The sequence below is a fragment of the Aricia agestis genome, chromosome 21 (assembly GCF_905147365.1).
Source record: "Aricia agestis chromosome 21, ilAriAges1.1, whole genome shotgun sequence".
NCBI classification, from domain to species: Eukaryota; Metazoa; Arthropoda; class Insecta; order Lepidoptera; family Lycaenidae; genus Aricia; species Aricia agestis.
In genome coordinates, this window is record NC_056426.1 from 9,170,423 (window position 1) to 9,195,125 (window position 24,703).

General features: G+C 38.8%; 2 protein-coding genes across 2 annotated transcripts in view; both read right to left on the reverse strand.

Annotated features, from left to right (window-relative positions):
* Nucleotides 1-5,404: 5,404 nt before the first annotated feature.
* Nucleotides 5,405-23,112, reverse strand: LOC121737836 (zinc finger protein 239-like). Its single transcript, XM_042129568.1, has 4 exons — nucleotides 22,807-23,112; nucleotides 7,158-7,259; nucleotides 6,562-6,673; nucleotides 5,405-6,435 (listed from the first exon to the last, which is right to left on the reverse strand). The coding sequence occupies exons 1-4, from the start codon at nucleotides 22,909-22,911 to the stop codon at nucleotides 5,657-5,659; spliced, it is 1,098 nt and encodes a 365-aa protein (XP_041985502.1). The 5' UTR covers nucleotides 22,912-23,112; the 3' UTR covers nucleotides 5,405-5,656.
* A 144-nt stretch (nucleotides 23,113-23,256) lies between these two features.
* Nucleotides 23,257-24,703, reverse strand: part of LOC121737828 (zinc finger protein 85-like) — a 43,361-nt gene continuing 41,914 nt past the window's right edge. Inside the window, exon 5 of the mRNA XM_042129549.1 lies at nucleotides 23,257-24,366. Within this exon, the coding sequence (XP_041985483.1) occupies nucleotides 23,558-24,366 (809 nt within the window). The 3' untranslated portion in view covers nucleotides 23,257-23,557. The remainder of the gene's footprint in view (nucleotides 24,367-24,703) is intronic.

Consider the following 24,703-nt stretch of genomic DNA (forward strand, 5'->3'; position numbering starts at 1 on the left):
CGTACAAGAAATAGTTTTTAGGGTTCCGTACCCAAAGGGTAAAAACGGGACCCTATTACTAAGACTTCGTTGTCTGTCCGTCTGTCCGTCCGTCTGTCTGTCTCCAGGCTGTAACTCTAGCTATTACCTAGAGAGTTGAAATTTTCACAGAATATGTATATCTGTTGCCGCTATAACGACAAATACTTACTAAAAACAAAATAAAATTAATATTCAAGGGGGGCTCCCATACAACAAACGTGATTTTTTTGGCCTTTTTTGCTCTATATCAATTAGAATTAGGCAACAGGTAGGTACTTGATTTAAACTTTTTATCGGGACTTAACGCGACTTATTTAAGTAGTAATGCTACTACGAGTACATACTTTTTCTCGACGTTTCGGCCGTGTTGCAACGGCCGTGGTCACGAGGGGACCGTCCCCTCGTGACCACGGCCGTTAAGTCCCGATAAAAAGTTTAATTATAATGCAACGCGAAAGTTTAAAATGTTAGGTACTTGATTTTTTCTCAAAGTCCTTAGTTATATGTGTACTTTATATTTAATAATAATATTAAAATAAAATAAAAAATTAAGGGGGGCTCCCATACATAAAACACAAAATTTGGCCCAATTTTGCTCTATGATGGACCGGAATCCTTCGTGCGCGAGTTCGACTCGCACTTGGCCGATTTTTAGATTGACGGAAAACTGATCGTCTAACACACGGATTGATGGACTGATCATTTTTTTAAATATTAAGCAGCACTTTTTATAACCATCAGTATTCTTTCAAATACAGATTGACGCCAGGATGATCATGTAACCTACGAGCTACGTCATAATTGATTTATGTGTCGCGATTTGCGAAGTGAAGCTGCCGGGTAGTGCGGCTTACGACTTTACACAAGAATATTTGGCCGTTGCGTCGACACAGCGGTGCTGATTGACGCATAGCCGGCCACACGGGCGCTGCGTTATTACGAAGCAGTCCACGTCAACACCCCCTCCCGCTTCGTCTCGTGGGCTGCTGTCCGTCAATGTGTGCGCTGCGTCGACGTAACGGCAGCGCTGCGTCGACGCAAAGCTGACGCGACGGGCCGTGTGGACTGGCTCTAAGGCTCAAAACACACCGGAATGGCAGAGGCGAGGCGAGCAGTTTCAGTTCAGTGTGCTCGCCTCGCCTCTGCCATTCGGGTGTAGATTACGGTACCCTTAGACGACCCAACGCGCAAGGGCGTCGCCAGCCGATGGCGGGGGGGGGGGGGGGGGGGGCTAAGTTGACTTTACCTACTACAATTCATACTTTATTATTGACAATATATAATACAATTAGTGGTAGTTGTTTGCATTATATTTGGTAACTTTTTTAGAATCTCTAGGGGGGGGCAGCTGCCCCTCCTTGCCCCCCCTTGGCGACGCCCTTGCCAACGCGTACGTATGTGGGCTTCGGCATGCATGCCTTCATTGCGTTGTCTTACTTAGGCTGCCCTTTCGGCAAAATGCTCCACCGTAAAACCATCGACCCGTGTTGTCTTTTAACGGCCATTCCCAATATTTGATCTATCTCTGGTTTTGCCCTACTAGAGAGTAGAGATAGGAATAGCTCACATTACGGCCGTTCCCAATATTTTATCTATCTCTGGTTTTGCCCTACTAGAGATAGGAATAGCTCAAAATTGACATAAAATATATGTCTCTAATGTCATAGTAATGAGTAAGGTACTTGATTTTGACAAATAGTTGGTTGTAAATGGCGGGAGGATTATTTACTTCCGTTATAACTTCCTCTTCTCATATTTAAGTAAATAATTATCTTAAATATGGGAAGCACATTAATTAATATTTAGAACTATGTATTTAACTAGCTGTTGCCCGCGACTTCGTCCGCGTGGACTTCAGTTTATAGCGCGCGATGTCAACAAAATTGGTGTCAAAAGCTTTTATAAAAAAAACCCTGGTACCCCTTAAATCAATACAGCTGTGCAGTGTGCACACAATAAGTATTTAATTTTTTTATATTAAACTTTATATTTTATGCCAAATTTTAAAGCTTATTTAGCCCTCCAATTACACAACTTTACCCATAAACTATTTATCATTGATAGATTTAAGGTTACGTTATTGCACAGATAAAGTACTGAGTTATTTAATACCGTAGAATAGATATAACAATCGAAAAAAATCGAAACTTAAATATAATAAAGTAAGTATGATTAGTTCTGTTACAATAATGCAGTAAAAAATAAAACGCCATCTGTTTTCATATATTAGAATTAAAATGTTGATTGCATTGATATATTTTCTGGATGGAATATAGGCCAACACGGTACACTCGAACTCCTTTATTTTAGAGCGCCTTCTGTTGTCAACTTGTCACATATATTAGAAATGCAGTAGGAGTTCTATAAGATAAGATAGATTGATTATTATTATACCAAGTGATTATATTATTAAACATAATATTCTAATGTATTAAAAACTATAAACAAAAACATACTAACTAATAAGTATGATTAGTTCTATGTTACAATAAAGTAAAAAATAAAACGCCATCTGTTGAATCGTATTAGAACTAAAATGTTCATTGCATCGATATATTTCTAGATTTTTTATAATATTATACATAAAATATGTTTAAGATTTTTGAAATTTTATTTTAATACACATCCAAGACCCAGGAACATTGAAAACTTTTTGTTCCGCCTGCGGGACTCGAACCCAGGACCCCCGGGATGAGCGCTGGCCACGCGCAATGCGAATTCATTTTCATCGATATTTTCATGGAAATAAGATATTTTCCCACATCCAAATGTAGCCTATGTCCTTTCTCAGACTCTAGAATAACTGTGTACAAAATTTCATTGCAATCGGTTCAGTAGTTTTGGCGTGAAAGCAAGACAGACAGACAGACAGACAGAGATACTTTCGCATTTATAATATTAGTATGGATTAGTATGGATAGTATGGATTAGAAATGCAGTAGGAGTTCTATAAGATAAGATAGATTGATTATTATTATACCAAGTGATTATATTATTAAACATAATATTCTAACGTATTAAAAACTATAAACAAAAACATACTAACTAATAAGTATGATTAGTTCTATGTTACAATAAAGTAAAAAATAAAACGCCATCTGTTGAATCGTATTAGAACTAAAATGTTCATTGCGTCGATATATTTCTGGATTTTTTATAATATTATACATAAAATATGTTTAAGATTTTTGAAATTTTATTTTAATACACATCCAAGACCCAGGAACATTGAAAACTTTTTGTTCCGCCTGCGGGACTCGAACCCAGGACCCCCGGGATGAGCGCTGGCGACGCGCAATGCGAATTCATTTTCATCGATATTTTCATGGAAATAAGATATTTTCCCACATCAAAATGTAGCCTATGTCCTTTCTCAGACTCTAGAATAACTGTGTACAAAATTTCATTGCAATCGGTTCAGTAGTTTTGGCGTGAAAGCAAGACAGACAGACAGACAGACAGAGATACTTTCGCATTTATAATATTAGTATGGATTTATTCTTAGCCATTTCTAATTATTTTACTATATTTGAATTGTCAACGGAAGTTCGTTTCTTTTGTGTAAAATGGTATAAAAGCCAGACATATTGCATTGATTGATTCATTCTGTAAATAACTTTGAGACGTGTAAGGTGAAACTCTGCTCGAATAAATACCGCTCAATGTATAATTATTCAAGGCTTTTATTACTCTCTAACACTAAGGAATCGTAACTCCCATACTATTACCGTTTCAAATTTGGTTCCTTTTGATCTGTCATGTAACGTCAGCCTAGTACCGCTCAAGGTCACCTAAATATTGCAAATGTATTGAAATGTGTACCTAAGGTACACATTTCAATACATTTTATACGTGGGAGAGCCATGCTTCGGCACGAATGGGCCAGCTCGATCGGAGAAATACCACGTTCTCACAGAAAACCGGCGTGAAACAGCGCTTGCGCTGTGTTTCGCCGAGTGAGTGAGTTTACCGGAGGCCCAATCCCCTACCCTATTCCCTTCCCTACCCTCCCCTATTCCCTTCCCTTCCCATCCTTACCTTCCCCTATTACCCTGTTCCCTGTTAAAAGGCCGGCAACGCACTTGCAGCTCTTCTGATGCTGCGAGTGTCCATGGGCGACGTAAGTTGCTTTCCATCAGGTGACCCGTTAGCTCGTTTGCCCCCTTATTTCATTTAAAAAAAAAGGTACACTTTTTTGACAAGTATTTTGGTGCATGTTTTTTGACGGAGTTACTTTTCCATAATTTTTATTATTCGTAGGCACTACTGCAATATGGGTATCAAATGAAAGAGCTCATTGAGAGTAACATGAAAACGAATGTAATGTCACTCTACATCAAATATGGCGGCTCATCCAAGACACGGGAATAGTTATTGTTAACGCACTTCTGCAATATAGGTATCAAATGATAGGGCTCGTTGAGATTTGAGAGTAACTCGGAAACAAATGTAATGTCGTGTCGTGTCGTGTCACGTCGCGTCGTGTCGTGTCGTGTCGTGTCGCATCATGTTTAAATGTCAGGTCAAATCCAGCCGGGTTTTAGAAAATGCCCGGTTGAATTCGGTCACTTTTGTTAAGTGAAATTTAGTTTTTTAGTCACGCAGAAATAAATGGAACTAAACGGAACTCGCTAAATAAATATAGACACGGTTTTTCACTGATCAAAATCAAGTACGATTTCTTGGACTTAAGTTAATCAGATTTTAACAAAGTCTTAAAACAAAACAAACCACAATCATACAGACTAAGAAATCTAGCCAGAGAATAACTAACTAGCTTGTCGCGAAACTTAACAATCTGTCAGTATTTAATTTTATTAAAATAAAAAAAATATAATATCAATTTACTCCTTCACAAATCGCGCGACAAGCTTTTATTATCATGCAAATTGTATAATATATTGAGGTTATAAGTTATAACTTAATAGTTAAACATTTTGAGGAGAAATTTATTTTCTTCATTTTAGAGTGTTTAAATAAAAGCTTTTTCTCAAAAAGTTTTTAGTTCATAATTAATTAAGCATTATAAAGGTTCTGTATATTTTATCATCTAAGTCGTTTAAGTATTTGAATTTAAATACAATACAATATTTGAATTGACTAATTACTTAATAATAATTTATCACTTAGACAGAGACAGATTAGATTGCATATTTTTAAATACAAAATGTGGTGTCTTCTCACGAAGGGCACAACTCAGCTCTGAAAAACTTGCTACAAACATTAAACCTGGTCATTGTTTTATCATTTTGTATGATGTTTATTTTATACATTTCCTGCTGAAATATAGTCTGTTATCGATCAAATTTGTTTGACAAACTTGTTTGATGTAATTTACATTTTTATCAAACAGCAGCGCAGACGAACAAATGTGCATCATACAAATTAGCTAGAATCGGTTTGAGATCATGAGATTTTGTATGACAAATACAGCGGAACACATTCAAACACGGCTACGCCAATCCAAATTTTCTTCAAATAGCTCAAACACGTAAATTGTTTGACAAACGCTTCAAACAAAGCTGTACACTATCAAATTGTTTGACGAACACGTAAAGTTTGACAAACAATTTGATCGTTTACACTTTACAGGGTACTAGATTTTCTAACGAACAAAGTGACACTATTCGTTTTGTCATATGTCGTGTCCGTGCTTCAGTTTGTGTACAATTAAATTTTCTTTTCTTTTATACGCCTTGAGACAAATATCACAACTGTAAGGTTTTTCACCGCTGTGTTTAAGTTTGTGCGCTTTTAAATTACTATTTTGAATGAATGTCTTACCACAAACATCACAACTGAAAGGCTTTTCACCGCTGTGTATTAGTTTGTGTGTTCTTAAGTTACAACTCTTACTAAATATTTTACTACAAACATCACATGTGTAGGGCTTTTCACCACTGTGGACTAATTTGTGCGTTTTTAAGTTACACCTTTTAGTAAAAATCTTACCACAAACATCACAACTATAAGGTTTTTCACCGCTGTGTATTAGCTTGTGAGCTTTTAAGTTAGAACTCTTAGAAAATATCTTACTGCAAACATCACAACTGTAAGGTTTTTCACCGCTGTGTGTGAGTTTGTGCATTTTTAAGTTACTTTTTCGATTGAATAACCTACTACAGACATCACAGCTGTAAGGTTTTTCGCCAGTATGTGTTAATTTGTGTCTTTTGAAGCTGCCAGCCTGAGTGAATGTTTTACTACAAATTTCACAACGGAAAGGTTTGACGCCTGTACATGTGAGTCGGTGCTTTTTGAAGCTACTAGTGTAAGTGAATCTCTTATTACAAACATCACATACATGAGGCTTATTACATGATAAATCTGTAGAGATGTGTTTTTCCTGTACTTTATCTTTGGTGCTCGCATTATCGTAATGACCTGGACCTTCCACATATTCCTTTTTGATATCTGTAAAAAAAATATTTTGAAAACTCTTTGGGTTCTTAAGCATTTCGCTACGACTTTAAAAACGACTTTTAGTAATGGTGCTTGTTACATCACATCTGGACTGATCTTAAACACATTTCAACTTACACCACTCCTTGATGTCTATTTCAATTTCGATTTTCTTAGAATTGATATGTCCTGCAGTCGACGATCTGTCAGCATTAAATACACTCAATTGTAGCAGTGGTCTCACTTGGGCCTGAAATTGTAATGTCATTATAATTAAATAAAGGAGTTTAAGGTAAACCATAAGACCTAATGTATGTATAGTCTATTTACATAAAAGGCAAGTATGAGGTAGGTAATGTATAACAAAATAAAGTAATATAATGTAATTAGGTTTTATTTTCATTTTATTTTTTATTTTCAATATGTTAAGGAATCCTTTTGTATGGACTATGGTGCCATTTTTATAGGTCACTAAGCCGATCCTATACATGTTGTATTGCCATGTTTATTGCAATGTTTAAGCCCACTGAATTTTTTTCTGACCTTGTCATGGAGACTTAGTCATTTTCATGCCAATTTAGGACAGCACCCTGTTTTGTATGCTATTACAAAAATGAAGATATTACAGGAAGGTCTAGCCATATCAGAGGAGTTTGACTAAACAAAAATGTTACAAATTACGATAGCATTCAATCATTATTCACATGATATTTTGAAATAAAATAAAGTATTACCTGATTTGCAGTGTTGTGTCGCTGCACAGTCTTGGTTAACTGATCCCACTTACGAAGCTTCGCATGACAAATGTAGCACAGTGGGTAAGAGTCAGCTTGTATCTGTTAAAGATTATTTTTATAATAATAATAATAATAATAATAAATATTCTTTATTGTGTACACATAAAATTAAAAAATCAAGAACATTTATACATAAAACAAGTATATCACAATGGCGGCCTTATTACTAATTAGTAATTTCTTCCAGGCAACCACGGGTAGAGGAAACATAATATATACAGGGTGTCAAAAGACCGCTTCCGATAACTTCGTGGGGTTATTATAGGGCATGAGATATATCCATTGGTGCAAGTAATTTTCTTGTAATTGCCAGTTTTTAAAATAGTCAAAATTTTCAACACGCAATGTATAATGCGTGCAGTCAATACGCGATAATATCGCGCACCAGTGAAGCCCCGCCCGCCCCGCCCCGGGCCGAGCCGGCCGCCCCGCGCGCGTCCCGCTAGTCATGAGTTAAGACAAAACAGCTGATCGTGGTCCCTAGCCCGTAGGTAGTGAAAAAACCACCAATATTGTAATGATTATTAAATTAAAATTATTTTCACGATTTAAAAAACTATTAGATTTAAGTAAGTAACATTTCGTAGGTTTTTACTCAACAATATTCAGTTTTTATTTTCGGGTAAAAAAAGAAAAAGCAAATCAAAATTCACATCGAGTTCAGGTTCTACAAATTATTCATACACAGTAATTACACCGATCTATGGAAAAAAGACTTGATAAACTGTACTGTCAGTTCACTGACCTGTCAGCTGTCTGTTTTTTGAAATGCAGTTCGAACTGAGCTCCATCTAACTCGATGCAGAGTTATTCATGCCCACAGTAAACAAAAATAATTACGGCAGACATTCCTATTCTTCTAACACTTTTTCTACTGCACTGTTTCACCCTTTTCTTAATTTCGTAAACGTAAGTTCATACACATTTCGTGGCACATTCATCGGCACTCGGCAGGCAGGTGAGCTCCGGGCCCCTCGCCTGCGCCATTTATGAATGAATTGATTCAACTGTACGCAATTCATTATACATACGTACGTACTTATAACTCAATGGCTGTACGCACCTTCTGTGTGACTATTACAAAGTTACATTTTATGAACTTCTACTAACATTTGTTGAATTCATACAGTTAACAACGTTTAATGTTTTATCCCGACTAAAAAAATTACAATATCACTTTGTTCAAATGTACCTAGACATGACAGTTAAGCTAAACAGCAAAATGATAATTTTGTAGAATAGAAAGTTTGTCACTGACCTTATCAGTTTCTTTGCACTCGCGGTCTTACAAGATGCGGTTCAAACTGCGCCCCTTGCATCTCGAGACACAGTTCTGCACGCCTCTTCGTGTCTTCGTGCAAACGAAAACTGAATGTTCTGTCGGCACTACAAAGTTCCCTAAGGTCACTAAACACTTCCCTAATTCGCCGCTTCATTTCCTCGGCACTGTCGCACGCCCGGTTGTAAACTCGCTTCTTTACGTAACCCCAGAGAAAAAAGTCCAATGGAGTTAAGTCCGGGGATCTCGGTGGCCAGGCTTGGGGACCCAAACGTTCAATCCAACGATCTCCAAAATTTTCCCTCAGCCATTGACGGACAGGCCGTGTTACGTGTGGAGGTGCGCCATCGTGTTGGAACCACATTCGCCGAAGGTCAGTGACGGCAATGTGCTCATCCAGTTCGTCAGTGAACTGGCAGTTTGAAAAATCTAAATATGACGCACCAGTCATCCGTGCAGGCAAAAATACTGGCCCCAATATCAAATTTTTAAAGATGCCACCCCATACGTTAACTGACCAACGTGTTTGGTGGCCAGTTTCTTGGCATGCCCGAGGGTTTTCGACAGACCAAATGTGAGCATTCCTCCTGTTCCACATTCCGTTCCTCGTGAACGTGGACTCATCCGTCCAAAGGACATTTTGGATGAACCCGGGGAACGCTTCCTCCCGTTGGAGCAGCCATCTGCAATAATCCGTGCGTCGGACACGGTCCACCGGAAGTAGCGCTTGCACTCGGTGGACTTTGTAGGGACGCATTCTGTTTCGCCTTAGAATTTTATGTATGGTTGCATGCGATGCAACTGGCCGACCGTAACGACGTCTCAATCTTTTGGCTGCACTACGAGTTCCCAATCGTGGGTCACGGTGTAAAACATCCAAAACCTGCTCCTCGACACGCACGTCCAGCTGCCGCCCACCGCCAGAAGTAGAAGGCGCAATAGGCCTATTTTCCAACACACGTTGGTATGCCTGTGTGATAATACGAGAGTCGGAAGGATGTCGGGCATGAGGATATCGCCTTCGGTAAATCCTCAAAGCCTCTGCGGCATTTCCTGATGCTTCTCCCAAACACATAAGCATCATACCGTATTCGCGCGCGGTATACACATACGGAGAAGGCATTTTATTAAAATTAAAAAAGACACAAAACACAAAGAAAAATAGTCAATAATAAACGAAACAATTACTTAGCACTAATTACAAAAAAAAAAACGAAAATCACTTATTAAACTAACGAAAAAGTCAAAATAAACTAAGATTAAGAAAAACTGAGAAGAAATTAAAATTATGAAATTTTCCAAATTGGCGAAACGTCACTCGAAAACGCAGGTTTACAGGCAACTGAACAAAATTGAAAAAAATATTAAAAATTCATGTAAAACAATAAGGACGTCTTCCTGTGCATTTGAAGTATCGATATTTTTTTATCGACAAATCGCTATTTGTTTTGCATATTGTATTTAATTGTATGTACTTAAAAATAACTCGATATAATTATTATTACCACAAATATTCATTGTTATTTGAATTAAAAATTTCCTTAAAAAAACTAAAAACATTATTGTACTTATTAAAAAAAACATCCTAACATTCAAATCTCTTCTTGTTAAATTTTACATAATATTAAGATCCTCGCCCAATGAGTAGACGAAAGAAAATAATTTTGACTGCTATAGGTGTCGTAATAAGTGAAATCATAAAAGTACCTTTTCTAGTAATTTTCTACTTTACTGCGCATTTTTGAAATGAAACTTAAAGTTAAGTTATAAATGTAGAACTTTCCTTACGTATTTCTCTTATTTGGGTTTCAATAAGAAAAAAGTTACATAGTCTACAAACTACAATCGTAATTTTATTGTACTATTGGGTAGTAGTACATTATTATTATTTAATGTACATTAAAAATTATTACAACTCGGGCGAATTAACATGACACCTGGTTCAATTGACGTTTCTCTTAAGTACTGAGTGCAAAAAAAAGTTTTTTATTTTAAGTTATTTCAAAAAAAAAATTACGTTACCGGAACTAGTTATTTTTATAGGGCTACACTAACCACAGTATTAACCAAGTACGAGTTGGACTCGCCCAAGGGTTCCCCAGCAGGAATACGAGGTTTATGGATGCGTCCGATAATTTGTATCTAGCTTCATATTAATATATTCCGTGAGTAGCTAATTCATACCACAGACGCACGGCAATGTTCAAACGTTAATACGAATAACAAAAACTTAACAAATTTAACGTCCAAACGTAACAACTAACAAATAACACAACAAAACTCAACAAAAATCCAAAAACAATAACCATTAACTACTAACAAATAACTCCGAAACGCAAACTCAATAACACACGTGTAACGGTAACAGATATAATATGCTAACGCTACTGGACGCGTACGACGAGAGCGGGGTGCTGCGCGGGGAAGCGAGGGAGGGGTAAAATTTAAGCCAGGTGTCAAGTTAACTCGCCCGAGTTATAATGTAGGTTATTGTAATATTGACTACCTAGAACAAAACTAATTTTATAGGTCACAACACTAATTATTATTATTATTGTCTTTGCGACCATGCCGCCGCCCGCACACGGCAAAACATCTCTTTGATGTTTTGCCGCGCAAATCTGTCGCGATGTCGACACTTTGCCGTCACTTTTGGCCGACACTGCATATCGGTACATTTTATATGGCGGCTCTCGACATAGGCGAACGCGTTGGCCAACGCGTCTGCAGACGCGTTGGCCCAATGTGTAGAACGGGCGTTCGCGCGTTGGCCGTAGGTATTTAGACGTCGGCCATTCGCCTATGTCGAGAGCCGCCATTAGACATAATAATAGTTAGTTGGTAGTGGCGCCGCGGCCGCGCCGTCATAGTGCGCCGTGTAGTCTGCAGGCCGCGCCAGAGCACGATGGTCTAAAAACTCTAAACTCTAAAGCCCCGTCCACACTATTGGTGCATGCCACAAACACCAAACAGTGCACAACACCAAGCGTATGGAAAAATTGATCAACAGTCATTGAGTTGTGAAGGTCAATTGAAACCAACGCCGAACAGTGGCGAACACAAACAAGAAGACAAACACATACGAACACCCAATTACATGTGGGTGTTTGCTATTTGCCAAGCATATGGACGGGGCTTAAAGCCCTGTTATTATGTATTTGCCTGTTCGTGTTTGCCACTGTTCGTTGTTGGTGTCATTTTTTTATTACTTAAGTATAGGCTGTTTCGAAAACAGTCGAGAAGTCTCCATTCGCTTGGAGTATGCTTTGTGTTCGCTACACATATCAAACAACACTGACAAAGTCCCAACATTGCTATCAAACAGGCTTGGCGAATGATAAGGTGGCTTTCCGATCCTTGCTGCAAGCGACCCGCGGCCGCCAAAATTCAAATAAAATACCACTTTATGTAGCTATTAAATTTTTTGCTCTACGCCAGTGTAAAGCAGCTGCAGCATTGGTCACCAGACCAATGTCGGTAGAAAATACATAAAAGTGTATAGCTTTGTTCATAAAGTGCCGTTTCATTTTAATTTTCGTCAGCTGGGGTCGCTTGGCGCGTCGATAGAAACAATACCTTTACAGTACTTTGCGAAACGTGGTGTGCGATGGTGAATATTAATTATTAAAAATCGATTGACAAATCGAATGTGATAATGCGCCAAAACTGCTGCCAACAACTTGACGTCCATCACTCGTAAGCTCACGCGCAACACTTTATGTTTACCAATTGTATGGAAACCCCGGGAACTGTTTGCCAAACGGCCTTTGCTTTGTGAAAGATATCCGACACCAACGCCAAACAGTGCCGAACACAAACAGGAACAAGCAAACACATACGAGTTACGACCACCCATCCATATGAAGCATAAACATGCTACAATGAATAGCAAACGCTATTCATTGTAGTTTGCTGTTTGCCATTGGTTGCCAAGCATCATTATGGTCCGTCCATATGCTTGGCAAACAAAAGCTTGAATAAAAACGACATCGAAACCGAACAGTGGCAAATGTTGGTGTTTGCTATTGTTTGCTAAGCGTGTTACATAAATGCTTAAATCTTTCGCATACCGACATATGGCCGACAATGTCTATTCGCTTTGTTTAGTGCGGGTTGGCTGTTTACTAATTACTCGCACAAATCAGTTGCTTTCCACGCGTGTTTTGTGCAAATCACTTAATTCTAATACTAAACACTCGCACCTGCACTAATCAAAGTGGAAACAAGCCTTAATGTCGGCAAATTTTGTCGGTATAATTGTCGATGGCGGCGCGAGCGGTGAGCTCAAAGAGATGCGCCCGGCGCGGCGCGTGCGGCGGTGCCTTTGATGTTCCCGCCAAGCGGTCTGGCCGTCGCGTCGGTACCTTTGAACTTACCGAAAGTCGATACCGTACAATGTACATTGTTTTTAAAGACGATTTTCGCATATTTAGACATTAGTTCCAATGTGCATCTTGAGGTTGAAGGTTGTCGGTTGAGTTAAGTTTAATTAATAAGCGTTTCTTATTACGATCTTTTTAAAGCATTGAATTTTTGTGTTAACTATTTAGTTAACACAAAAATTCAATGCTTTATTAGTCAATTAATTTACATTTTACTCATTTGAGTAAAATGTAAATTAATTGACTATTATTTCTTATTAGTTTGCGGTAAAAAACTAAGACGTGTTGTGTAAGATATCGTGTAAAAAGAGTTATTGGTGGTGTTATTGATTGGTGATAATATTGACTATTTTCAAAATGCATAGAGAGCACATTCAGAAATCAGAATTCAACATTTTTCACGTAAGTTAATTGCTAGTTTTTTCATACATCGTCTGTAGTAGATAAAAAGCGAAAGTTGCAGATCTAGGTTCTGTCCATCTACAATCATCGTTCCGCATAACACGGAAAATGTGTAATTAATTATTATTTTCTAAGTTGCGTTCAAAAAACTTTGTACTGTGTTAGATTTCGTGTAAGAGACGTGTTTTTGTTGGTGGAATTATTGCTTAGTGCTAAGGAATACTTACAAAATGCATAGAGTCTAGAGAAATAAGAACACTTTAAGATCTTAACATTTTACACGTAAGTTTATTACCATAGTTTTACGTACCTACGGAAGTTTTCATGCATCGTCTGTAATTTCGATAGAAAGCCTGAGATTGCGGAAGACGGCTCATCCGCATATCACACAATATTGTTTTTTTTTTAATGAAATAAGGGGGCAAACGAGCAAACGGGTCACCTGATGGAAAGTAAATTCCGTCGCCCATGGACACCCGCAGCATCAGAAGAGCTGCAGGTGCGTGGCCGGCCTTTTAAGAGGGAATAGGGTAATAGGGGAACGTAGGGAAGGGCATAGGGGAGGGTAGGGAAGGGAAAAGGGTAGGGGATTGGGCCATCGGTAAACTCACTCACTCGACGAAACACAGCGCAAGCGCTGTTTCAGGCCGGTTTTTTGTGAGCCCGTAGTATTTATCCGGTCGAGCCGGCCCATTCCTGCCGAAGCATGGCTCTCCCACGGAAAAACACGGTTTTGTTCCTTACGAAGAACTTTTTAACTAATCGATAGGTAATTAAGTTGTTCCTCATGCTCAGAAACTTTACTTACAGTTTTGTACATGATTTAGGAATTAAAGTTTTAACACTGCAAGTAGCCTCTAGGTAAGAGATCAGAGGTCAAAGTTCTGAGTTACTTGAGAGAGTTGAATGTCATAGTTCTTGATAGGTTGGAAAGACCATAGTCCATAAGGTTCAAAACTGCCGCAGCCGTACAGTATGGTCGTTTACGACCTTATGTTATTAAGCGCGCTACAGTTGATATCAATGACTCGCGCCTTTACATTGCGCATAGGAATAAAAAAATAAAAGTAAAAAAAAAAAAATTAAATATTTTTTGTAAATGGTTTATCCTTATGTGTAAAGGTTATTAATCATAAAAAATATATTAAAAAAAAATTTTTTTTTGAAAAAAAAAATTAAAAAAAAAATACATTTTTGTAATCAGAAAATGTAGTATAATAATACCCCAAAGTTATCGGAAGTGGTCTTTTTACACCCTGTATACGACATCAGGTGAATGTGCCATATTATACAGGAAAATATATACATATCAGACAAATATTATTCATGATACATAATATTATTATACCTAATAAATACACAGATACATACATATCTACCTAGCCTAACATACAATACACACATAATATATTATACATACATACAAACAAAACAATATTATTTCAAAAGGATGGAACATTAATTTATATTTCAATATTTATGTAACATTATCAATAGTCACATTATACATAAAAAATTACTATAATCAATCATTATTATAAGCAATAGCAAAGAAGTGTTTCTTGACCAAGGTCTTAAACCGAAATAGCGTTTTTGTCATTTTTATGTCTCTTGGTAAAGCGTTCCATAGTTTTATTCCAGTAATGACAAAGGATGAGCCATAAAATTTGGTGTAATGTACAGCCATTTCCAGAAGCAAATTAGACACTGATCGTAAATCCTTAACGTCTGTCTGTCGAAATAGAAAATTATTTTTTAAGTACGAAGGTTTTGGAGATCATTGAAATGATAGGCAGATATTTCTATAAATGAAACTACCAGATCTTCAAAGCTCACTGAAATATAATATTTAAAAAATGCGTGTTCACAAAATCAACATCTAGCTTGTCGCTAGCCATAATAATTTTTAACAATTTGTCAACCAACTGTCTTCCGTACATTCTTTTCCTCTCCAGCCTTAAAATATAATATAAGCAATAGTGTCATAGACTACAAACTAAAATTATCAGATTTAAATAACGATCATTAATATTAATTAAAATTAAGCTCGCAGGTGCGACAGAGACGCCACACCACCCCCCCACGGAGAAAGCAAACCCCGGGGGCAAACTAATCAAACAATCTGAACCTCACTCGTCTGCCAGACCTTGTTGTGTAAGGTTCTTTGGGCAGATCAGTAGAAGGTGAAGGCTGAGGAGATGAAGTAACTGTGGACGAAGGAATGACAGGGTCAGGAAAAGGTAGATTTGGAGCTACAGAGGAGGGAGCATCATCCTGAACTATGTACGCTGGTTTTATTCGGTCGACACTAACATTGACTGATTTTCCCTTGATAGAGACCGTAAAGGTCTTACCGTCGGCAGATCTATCCAGAATTTTAAATGGTCCGCTATACGGTGGCTGAAGGGGTCGACGAACAGCATCATCTCTTAAGTAGATATGCGAGGCTGAAGCTAGATCCTTGAAAATAAAATTGGATTTATTCCCGTGACGAGAAGCAGGTGTCGGTCGAATTGAAGACATATGCTGGCAAAGGCGCGTCACGAAATCAACAGGATCACTGGAGACAACTGGCTGAAGAGGGGGAACTACTAATTCGCCCGGAAGACGCAGAGTTTCACCATAAAGCATCTCCGCAGCAGATGATCCAATGTCCTCCTTAAAAGCAGAACGGATGCCCAACAGTGCCAGGGGCAGGGCAGTAACCCAGTCGCCACCGTGACACATGATGGAAGCCTTTAACTGTCGATGAAATCTCTCGATCATTCCATTCGCTTGTGGATGATAAGCGGTGGTTCTGATGCGCTTAGTGGCAAAACTCTGCATCAACCTACGAAACAAGTCCGACTCAAATTGAGTACCTTGGTCAGTCGTAATGGTCGATGGTACACCGAAACGCGAGACCCACTCACGAACAAAAGTTTCCGCTACTTCCTCAGCTGTTATACCTTGCATTGGCCAGACTTCGGGCCATCTAGATACCCGATCAATGGCAGTTAGGCAATAACGAAAGCCTTTGCAAGGAGGAAGTGGACCGACAATGTCGATATTCACATGCATAAATCGACCAGTCGGAGTGTCGAATTGACCAAGTGGAGACGAATTGTGTCTCGACACTTTACTGCGTTGACACGCATCGCATGTACGAGCCCACTGCCGGCAATCTTTGTTAAGAGACGGCCAGACATAGCGATCAGCTATGAGGCGAGCCGAACACTTTATGCCAGGGTGGCTCAAATTGTGCATTTTATTAAATACTAAGCGACGTAGATCCAAGGGAACATAAGGACGAGGCTTGCCAGTCGAGAAATCACAGAATAAAGAGAAGTCAGTGCCTGGTACGCTTACTTTTGTAAGCTTTAAACTGGAATTTTTCAGAAGTTGGGACAACTCTTTGTCTGTCTCCTGTGACTTGGCAAGTGCCTCATATTCCTGTTCCAGGGATATTGCGTCGATTCGTGACATAGCGTCTGCAACGATGTTGTCCTCCCCACGAATGTATCTAATATCAGTCGTGAATTGACTGATAAATGACAACTGGTTCAACTGTGGTGGAGGGAGCTTTTCGCGACGTTGTACGAAAGCGTACAGCAATGGCTTGTGGTCCGTGAAAACAGTCACGTGTTGAACCTCAACGATGTGCCGAAAGTGCTGTACACTTTCGTACACAGCCAAAAGTTCGCGATAGTACGCTGGCCACTCACACTGACGAGGGGTCAGTTTTTTACTAAAAAATGCCAGCGGTAACCATTGCCCATCGATATGTTGCTGTAAGCAAGCGCCGATATGCACACTGGACGCGTCGGTAAATAAACCGAGAGGTGCATTGGCGACGGGATGGTGGAGCATTGTTGCAGCCGAGAGGGTCTTCTTACACTCCTCGAAATTTTTAAGAAGTTCTGGTGACCAAGGAAATGGCTTCGAGCCTTTACTTTTGGTAGCAACCAGGGCGTTAATGAGAGGCGCCTGAAACTTAGCAGCTTGGGGAATAAAACGCCTATAAAAGTTAAGCATGCCTAGGAAACGGCGCATCCCCTGGACATTCTCAGGGGGCTTAAAATCCAAAAGTGCTTGGACACGTTCCTGTGGAGGACGAGTGCCATCGGCACTGATGTGATATCCTAGGAACTTTACCTCGCTGACACCCAGGATGCACTTGGAGGGGTTTAACACGACACCATACTCCTGGAGACGCAAAAATAGAGTGCGCAAGTGCTCTTTGTGAGTACCCTCGTCTGGTGAAAAGATCAGAATGTCATCCACATAAGGGAAGCAGAAATCAAGACCCCGAGTGACCTCATCGATAAAACGCTGGAAAGTTTGACCAGCGTTGCGCAAACCGAAGGTCATAAAAGGAAATTCGAAGAGGCCAAACGGAGTCGTGATGGCTGTCTTCGAAATATGGTCCTTGAAAACCGGGATCTGATGGTATGCTTTCACCAGGTCGAGGGTACTGAACACCTTGGCTCCAGCGAGGTTGTGAGTAAAGTCATTAATGTGCCTCACGGGGTACTTATCGGGAATGGTCCTAGCGTTCAGGGCGCGGTAGTCGCCACAAGGACGCCAGGAATTGTCCTTTTTTACGGTCATATGCAAGGGAGACGACCAGGCGCTCTTAGAAGGTCTGGCAATGCCACTACGTACCATGTCCTCGAATTCTTTTTTAGCAGAAATCAATTTCTGAGGCGCTAACCGACGAGGGCGGCAAGAAACTGGGGGACCATCAGTAGTCTGTATGTGATGCACAGTATTGTGCTTAATGACTCTGGGCAAACCAGGCGGTCGGGTGATATCCGGAAATTCGGCGAGTACAGACACAAAGTTGGAAGTACCGGCGACGATGGCTTTGACGCTGGGCTGCTCGACGGATGCGCAGGATGCAGGGCAAGATAAGCCGGTGATACCATCTATCAATGTCTTACTGCGACAATCAGGTAACAGGCGGTAATGTGCTAGAAAGTCCGCACCTATTATCGCCCGCTGTACGTCAGCAACGACAAATAGCCACTCAAAGTCCCGACGTAAACCTAAATTGAGCCGGAGGTTGACTGTACCAAAAGTTTTGACATTACTTCCGTTTGCAGCTGTTAACACGTAGTCAGGCGATTCTGCCCGTCTAGGAAGCCAGCTATGGGGGAAGCAGCATAAATCCGATCCGGTGTCAATTAAAAATTGGCGTTTAGTTACCTGGTCAGTAACGAAGAGACGGCGGCTAACTGATGAACAATCAGTCTCCGCCACTACTGATTGCCTCTGGAGTTTTCCGGGGGCTCGGTCCAGGTGCACGGCTTTATGCATTTGGCACCTTTAACCCCGAAATGCCGGTGGTACCAGCAAAGTGTACTTGGAGCTGGTGAGTTCACACGAGAGTTCCTAGACCTTGACCTGTTCCGGTTGCGGACACGGGATTGAGGTCGGTCACGTAAGGAGAGAGCATTGATCCGTTTGCTAAGTTCCTCGATTTTACCCATCAAACTGACCAAAAGATCCTGGGAAGGAGGAAAGGAGGGTGAAACACTGGCTGACGGCGCAGCTGTAAAGAACACTGCCGAAGGTACTAGATTAGCTAACTGTTGTGACAAATCCGGCTGAAATGTGTCACCTTCACCCTCACTGTCTGCCATATTGAGAAAAAGGAATAACCAAAACCGCGAGAAAAGAAAAAAAAAAATTGTGCACCAAATATGTCCCAAGTTAATGTACAAATGGTAACTTAAAAACTAATATCTTATTTATAAAAATTAAAATTAAGTTTTTCGCACACAAATATTTACAAAGGAAAGGTTATTATCCAAAAACAGTATTCAAACACACAAAGAAATGCTAAAATGAAAAGAAATGTTAAACTAAAGGCAATAATGTTGTAAAAATAAAAGTTTGTTTGTTAAAATAAACATTCAGACTTTACAGGCAAAAACACGTGAAATTAGTGCAAAAAAAAAAACTTAATTGCGTAAAATTAATGTAGTGCCTGGCGTGAATTGACAATATTATTATTAGTTTTTAGAATAATAGCATAATATATGCATAAAGTTAAGTTTAAACCAGTAAGAAAACAAAATTACTTAGTCTATGTTAATGCAATGTCCCAAAAATGTTAGTTAATTGCAAACAAAACGTGCCAAACATTTACCAATATACGTTTATACACATTATAACTACGTACTAACTAAATTGTCCTTTGAAGAAAACCTAACTAACTTACTGTTAAAAGTTCGAAGAAAACGACATAAAAACTCTTTTCCCGTTATCACCAAAGTTTGTTTACGTTTTTCTCACTTGACAGATATTGACGTACCACAAACGACAAAAGACCGTTCCGAGCATAGATAATAATATCATATGTTCCGAGGTGTAAAAGTCACAGTCAAAGATTCGGAAACGAATGACAAAATATTATGTCACTAGTAAGTACGGCCAACACTATAAACGAATGAAGTGAAAGCGGAAGTAGACAACTGTAGGGCCACACCACCGAATTGATCGCCAGGGAAAAGTCCCGATTCTCGACAATATATGGCGAATGGCTTGATCGAAGCTTCTCAAGGGAGATTTTCTCTTGATGGAGTCTTCTTTCAATGCCGGAAAACGGAATGGTTGAATTACAGCTAGGAGTATGCCGATATAAGTTGATTTCCACCCGAAATCCAGCGAAAATCTAGTCGCGGAACGGCGGCCGGGTCGTTAAAAGGAAAATAGATTTGTACTTGGTAGCGGCGAAGATGACGGCCGAGATAAAAAAACCTCAAGGCAGCCAGCGCAGGAACCAGGAACGTGACGGTGGGGACTGTAGTCCTCGTCTCCGACGTCCTATGGCATGAGTCGTACACGGCCGCAGCACACAATGTTCACCCCCGACAATGGAAATCCAACTTGAACGTACGGCGTCACCACTTTGGAGATCATTGAAATGATAGGCAGATATTTCTATAAATGAAACTACCAGATCTTCAAAGCTCACTGAAATATAATATTTAAAAAATGCGTGTTCACAAAATCAACATCTAGCTTGTCGCTAGCCTTAATAATTTTTAACAATTTGTCAACCAACTGTCTTCCGTACATTCTTTTCCTCTCCAGCCTTAAAATATAATATAAGCAATAGTGTCATAGACTACAAACTAAAATTATCAGATTTAAATAACGATCATTAATATTAATTAAAATTAAGCTCGCAGGTGCGACAGAGACGCCACAAGGTAAATGCGGCTCATGTATAGTGGAATAAACGAGAGAAAGAAGGCGAGCATCCCGTCGAAGGCGAATAGGTAACCACTTCAGCTTTGCACGGTATTCGGAGATGTCGTCGTATTTGCGAAGGCCGAAGATAAATCGAATAGCTAGATTCTGCAGTCGCTCGAGTTAGTTTAGCTGGTCCTCTGTGAGATTCACAAAACACGCGTCCGCATAGTCCAGCGTGGGTAAAATTAGTGATTCAGCTATCTTAATTTTTGTGGGAATGGGAACTGATTTGGTAAAGGGAACTACAACGCCATTAACGACCACCGAAGGTAAACAGCCAAAGTCGACCCCAGATATTAGCCCAGGACTACCAATAAGTATTAACTGCGTCTTAGCTGGGTTAATATAGAGACCATGGCGCTTACTCCAGTTACAAATTAGGTTAAGGTCACTGTTGAGTTTATGTATAGCAGCATGTATGTCATGTGGGGATGATTGGCAATAAATTTGGAAGTCGTCAGCGTAGAGGTGAAAAGATGAGGTTAACGATTGTGTGATACTGTTTATTAAAAGAGAAAAAAGTAGTGGAGACAGCACGCCACCCTGAGGAACACCAGTAAGGATCGTAGACCAATCCGAAGAATTATTAGCTATCTTTACTATTTATCGACGCCCCACAAGGTAGCTGCGAAATAGCTCAATAACTTGAGGTGAAAAGTTATAAACCCTAAGCATACTTATCGTCAACACGTCGTGATCGACAGCATTAAATGCACTGCTGAAATCTAGTAATGTCAGCAATGTAAGATGCTTTTTATCCATGCCACGTCTAATGTCGTCAGTGATCTTAATTAGAGCAGTAGTCGTACCTTGACCACGACGAAAACCTGACTGAAAGGTGCTGAGCAGGTGATTCTGCATCACGTAATTTGTTAGCTGCTCACCTATAAGTCGTTCAAAAACTTTGGACAGAAATGGCAAAATAGAAATTGGACGAAAGTCTGACACCAGTTTAGGTCGAGCAGTTTTTGGTAGCAGAATTATGGTATCATCTTTCCAAGTAGAGGGAAACACGGAAGAAGTAGCACAATGGTTAAGGATGTCGACAAGTACCGGCATAATTATGTCTAAAACAGGTATTATCATTTTGCGACTAATTCCGTCCTCACCGACGGCATTCGACGAGATGGACGTAATGTTTTTTAACGTCATCCCTAGTGAATGTCACCCCCAGTAAAATCAAAAAGTGGGAGAGGCAATTCAGGGTGTGCGATTTTAGTTTCTGATCGAATTGATTAGGTGGTGAAGTAAAGTGAGGATTTAATGTGTCAGCGTCTACACAGGGGTCCTGACAACCATCAGAATTTCTGCCAACTCCTAGTGTCTTTAGAAATTTCCAGATGCGACTTGGATCTCCATTCTACTCAGACGAGTGGATGTAACGCCGTTGGGCATTCCTGCATAGTTTATTACAGCGGTTTCAAAGTTTCACGTATTTTTCGCGATGTTCTGTACTATTTGATAGCTTGTACCTTGTCTTCGCCACATGCTTTTGCTTTATCATGTGTTAAGTCGTCTGTCAGCCAAGGCGCCGGTAGATGTTTTATTCTGACGGGTTTGATGGGTGCATGCCTGTCATAGAGATCGGTAAGCAGAGCGTTAAAAATGCTTAACTTATCGTCGACATTATCAGCACTGTGCACCGAAGACTAGTCGACATTTTTTGCATCTCGTCTTAAGTTTTCCACATCTAAATTCGAAAAATTCCTTTGCATTAGCACCTTTCTTTTGACCTTAGGGGGACGCATCCTATATGAGAGATAAATTAAATCGTGATACGAAAATAAATCCGCAGAGCATTGCCCATGTTTTACCATGAGATCCTGGTTCTGCACAAACATGAGGTCTAATAAAGATGGTGTACAGCCAGGGAAGATATGGGTAGGATTGAGAGAGAGTATGTGTAAACTACAACTATCTAAAATAGAAGCGAGTTTCCTAGATCTCAAATCGCCCCTAGCCATGCAAGTATTAAAATCTCCCATAATAATAGAGTGCTTGTAGTTTGAAGTCTCCAGTATGTGTTCAAAAGTTAAAAAGTAGTCCATTTGAGATGAAGGACAGTAGCAAACTCCTAGGAGAACTTTATTGGTAACAGTCAGTTGCAGTTCAACTAGTAGGTACTCAGGAGAATCTGAGTACTGAGGTGGAGGTTTTAGTGTAATTTAATAAGAGTTCAACCTATTCCTGCTTTGAATAATGGATTATATCATACATAGTATACGTGATTGCCTTTTAGTAAGAATTTCATATAGATATTACACAAAATTCTTTTACTTACTTTGGTCTCTGATATTTCTTCGTATACATTTTGCAAATAGGTATGTTTTATATTGTAAGAAGCTTTCGAAAACGAAAAACACAATAAACAAACTTTATCACTCATTGTTTATTATCAAGTCACTAAAATCAAACTAAAACCAATGTTTTTATTTTACACTTTAGGAAAATAAATAAATACGAAAACTTCTTCTTCGTCGTATAGCTGTCAAGTCATTAAAAAAATATTTGTATGTAATCGATGGTATTCGCTAGGGATGTACATGTAACAATTATCTGAAAATCGATACTAGATTTATCGATTTTGTAGGTAATTAATATCTCAAAAGTATGCATCTAAATTACTACGATTAATACATAATATTTTAGATTATGTACAAGAAACGCATTTTATAAGTTAATAATTTATTTAAAGGTTATAGATAAAAACTTATATGCATAATGCAAATAACATATTACAATAGCCATATAAGAAAATGAAGATGCTAAAAACGTAACTAAATTCTCTCTCCACCTGAGATTTATTTCATTATTTTAAGCACTACCTTAGGTATCTAAATATGTGTATAAAGTTCATGTATTCTTAGATTGCCAATTCATTTATTTATTAGTTTAGAATTTACTAATACAAAAAGTTATTACACTTGCTAAATTAACCATAGATTAGGGCTATATATTATACTTTTTCTCTAAGTTCTTTTCAGCTATAAGGTTTTCCACCACTGCGATTTAGCTTGCGCAATTTTAAGTGACTATATTGAACATGGCTGTTCGTTTTGTCGTACGTCGTCTCGGTGCTTCAGTTTGTGCTCCGTTAAAAGTTCTTTTCTTTTATATGCCTTGGGACAAATATCACAGCTATAAGGTTTTTCACCGCTGTGATTTAGTTTGTGCAATTTTAAGTGACTATTTTGAATGAATGTCTTACCACAAACATCACAACTGTAAGGCTTTTCACCGCTGTGTATTAGTTTGTGTGTTTTTAAGTTACAACTCTTACTAAATACCTTACAACAAACATCACACCTATAAGGCTTTTCACCAGTGTGTATTAATTTGTGGGTTTTTAAGTTAAAGCTCTTGGAAAAAATCTTACCACAAACATCACAACTGTAAGGTTTTTCACCGCTGTGTATTAGCATGTGAGTTTTTAAGTTAGAATTCTTAGTAAATATCTTATTACAAACATCACAGCTGTAAGGTTTTTTACCATTGTGTATTTGTTTGTGCATTTCTAAGTTAGTTTTTCGATTAAATGACCTACTGCAGACATCACAATTGTAACGTTTTTCAACAGTATGTGTCAATTTGTGTCTTTTGAAGCTACCAGACTGAGTGAACGTCTTACTACAAATTTCACAACGGAAAGGTTTGACGCCTGTACATGTGAGTCGGTGTTTTTTGAAGCTACTAGTGTAAGTGAATGTCTTATAACAAACGTCACAAGCATGAAATTTACTATTATGTGTTTGATCTGTGAATATTTGCTTGTTCTGTAGCTGATCTTTGGCGCTCGCATCATGATAATGACCTGGACTCTCCACATATTCCTTTTTGATATCTGCAAAGAAAATTTTGACATATTGAAAACATAACACAACACAAAAATTATGACCAACATACTGTACCACAAAGGTGTAACAAGCTCCATTTTTTTTTTCAACTCAAAAATGCAGAAGCAAAATGGGTTTCCTTCAATAAAAATATTTATTAGTGTTTCATATTTTGATAAAAAAAAGTTAATTTAATGACTAAAATGCACTAAAAGCCACACTTCAGTAAAAAGTAAAAACATAATACTGTTGTTGTTGATAAAGCTTAGTATTTTTGGTGATAACTCACAAATGTATTGAATATTACAATACGTCATTTTGATGGCAAAAAGACATCCTTGTTCC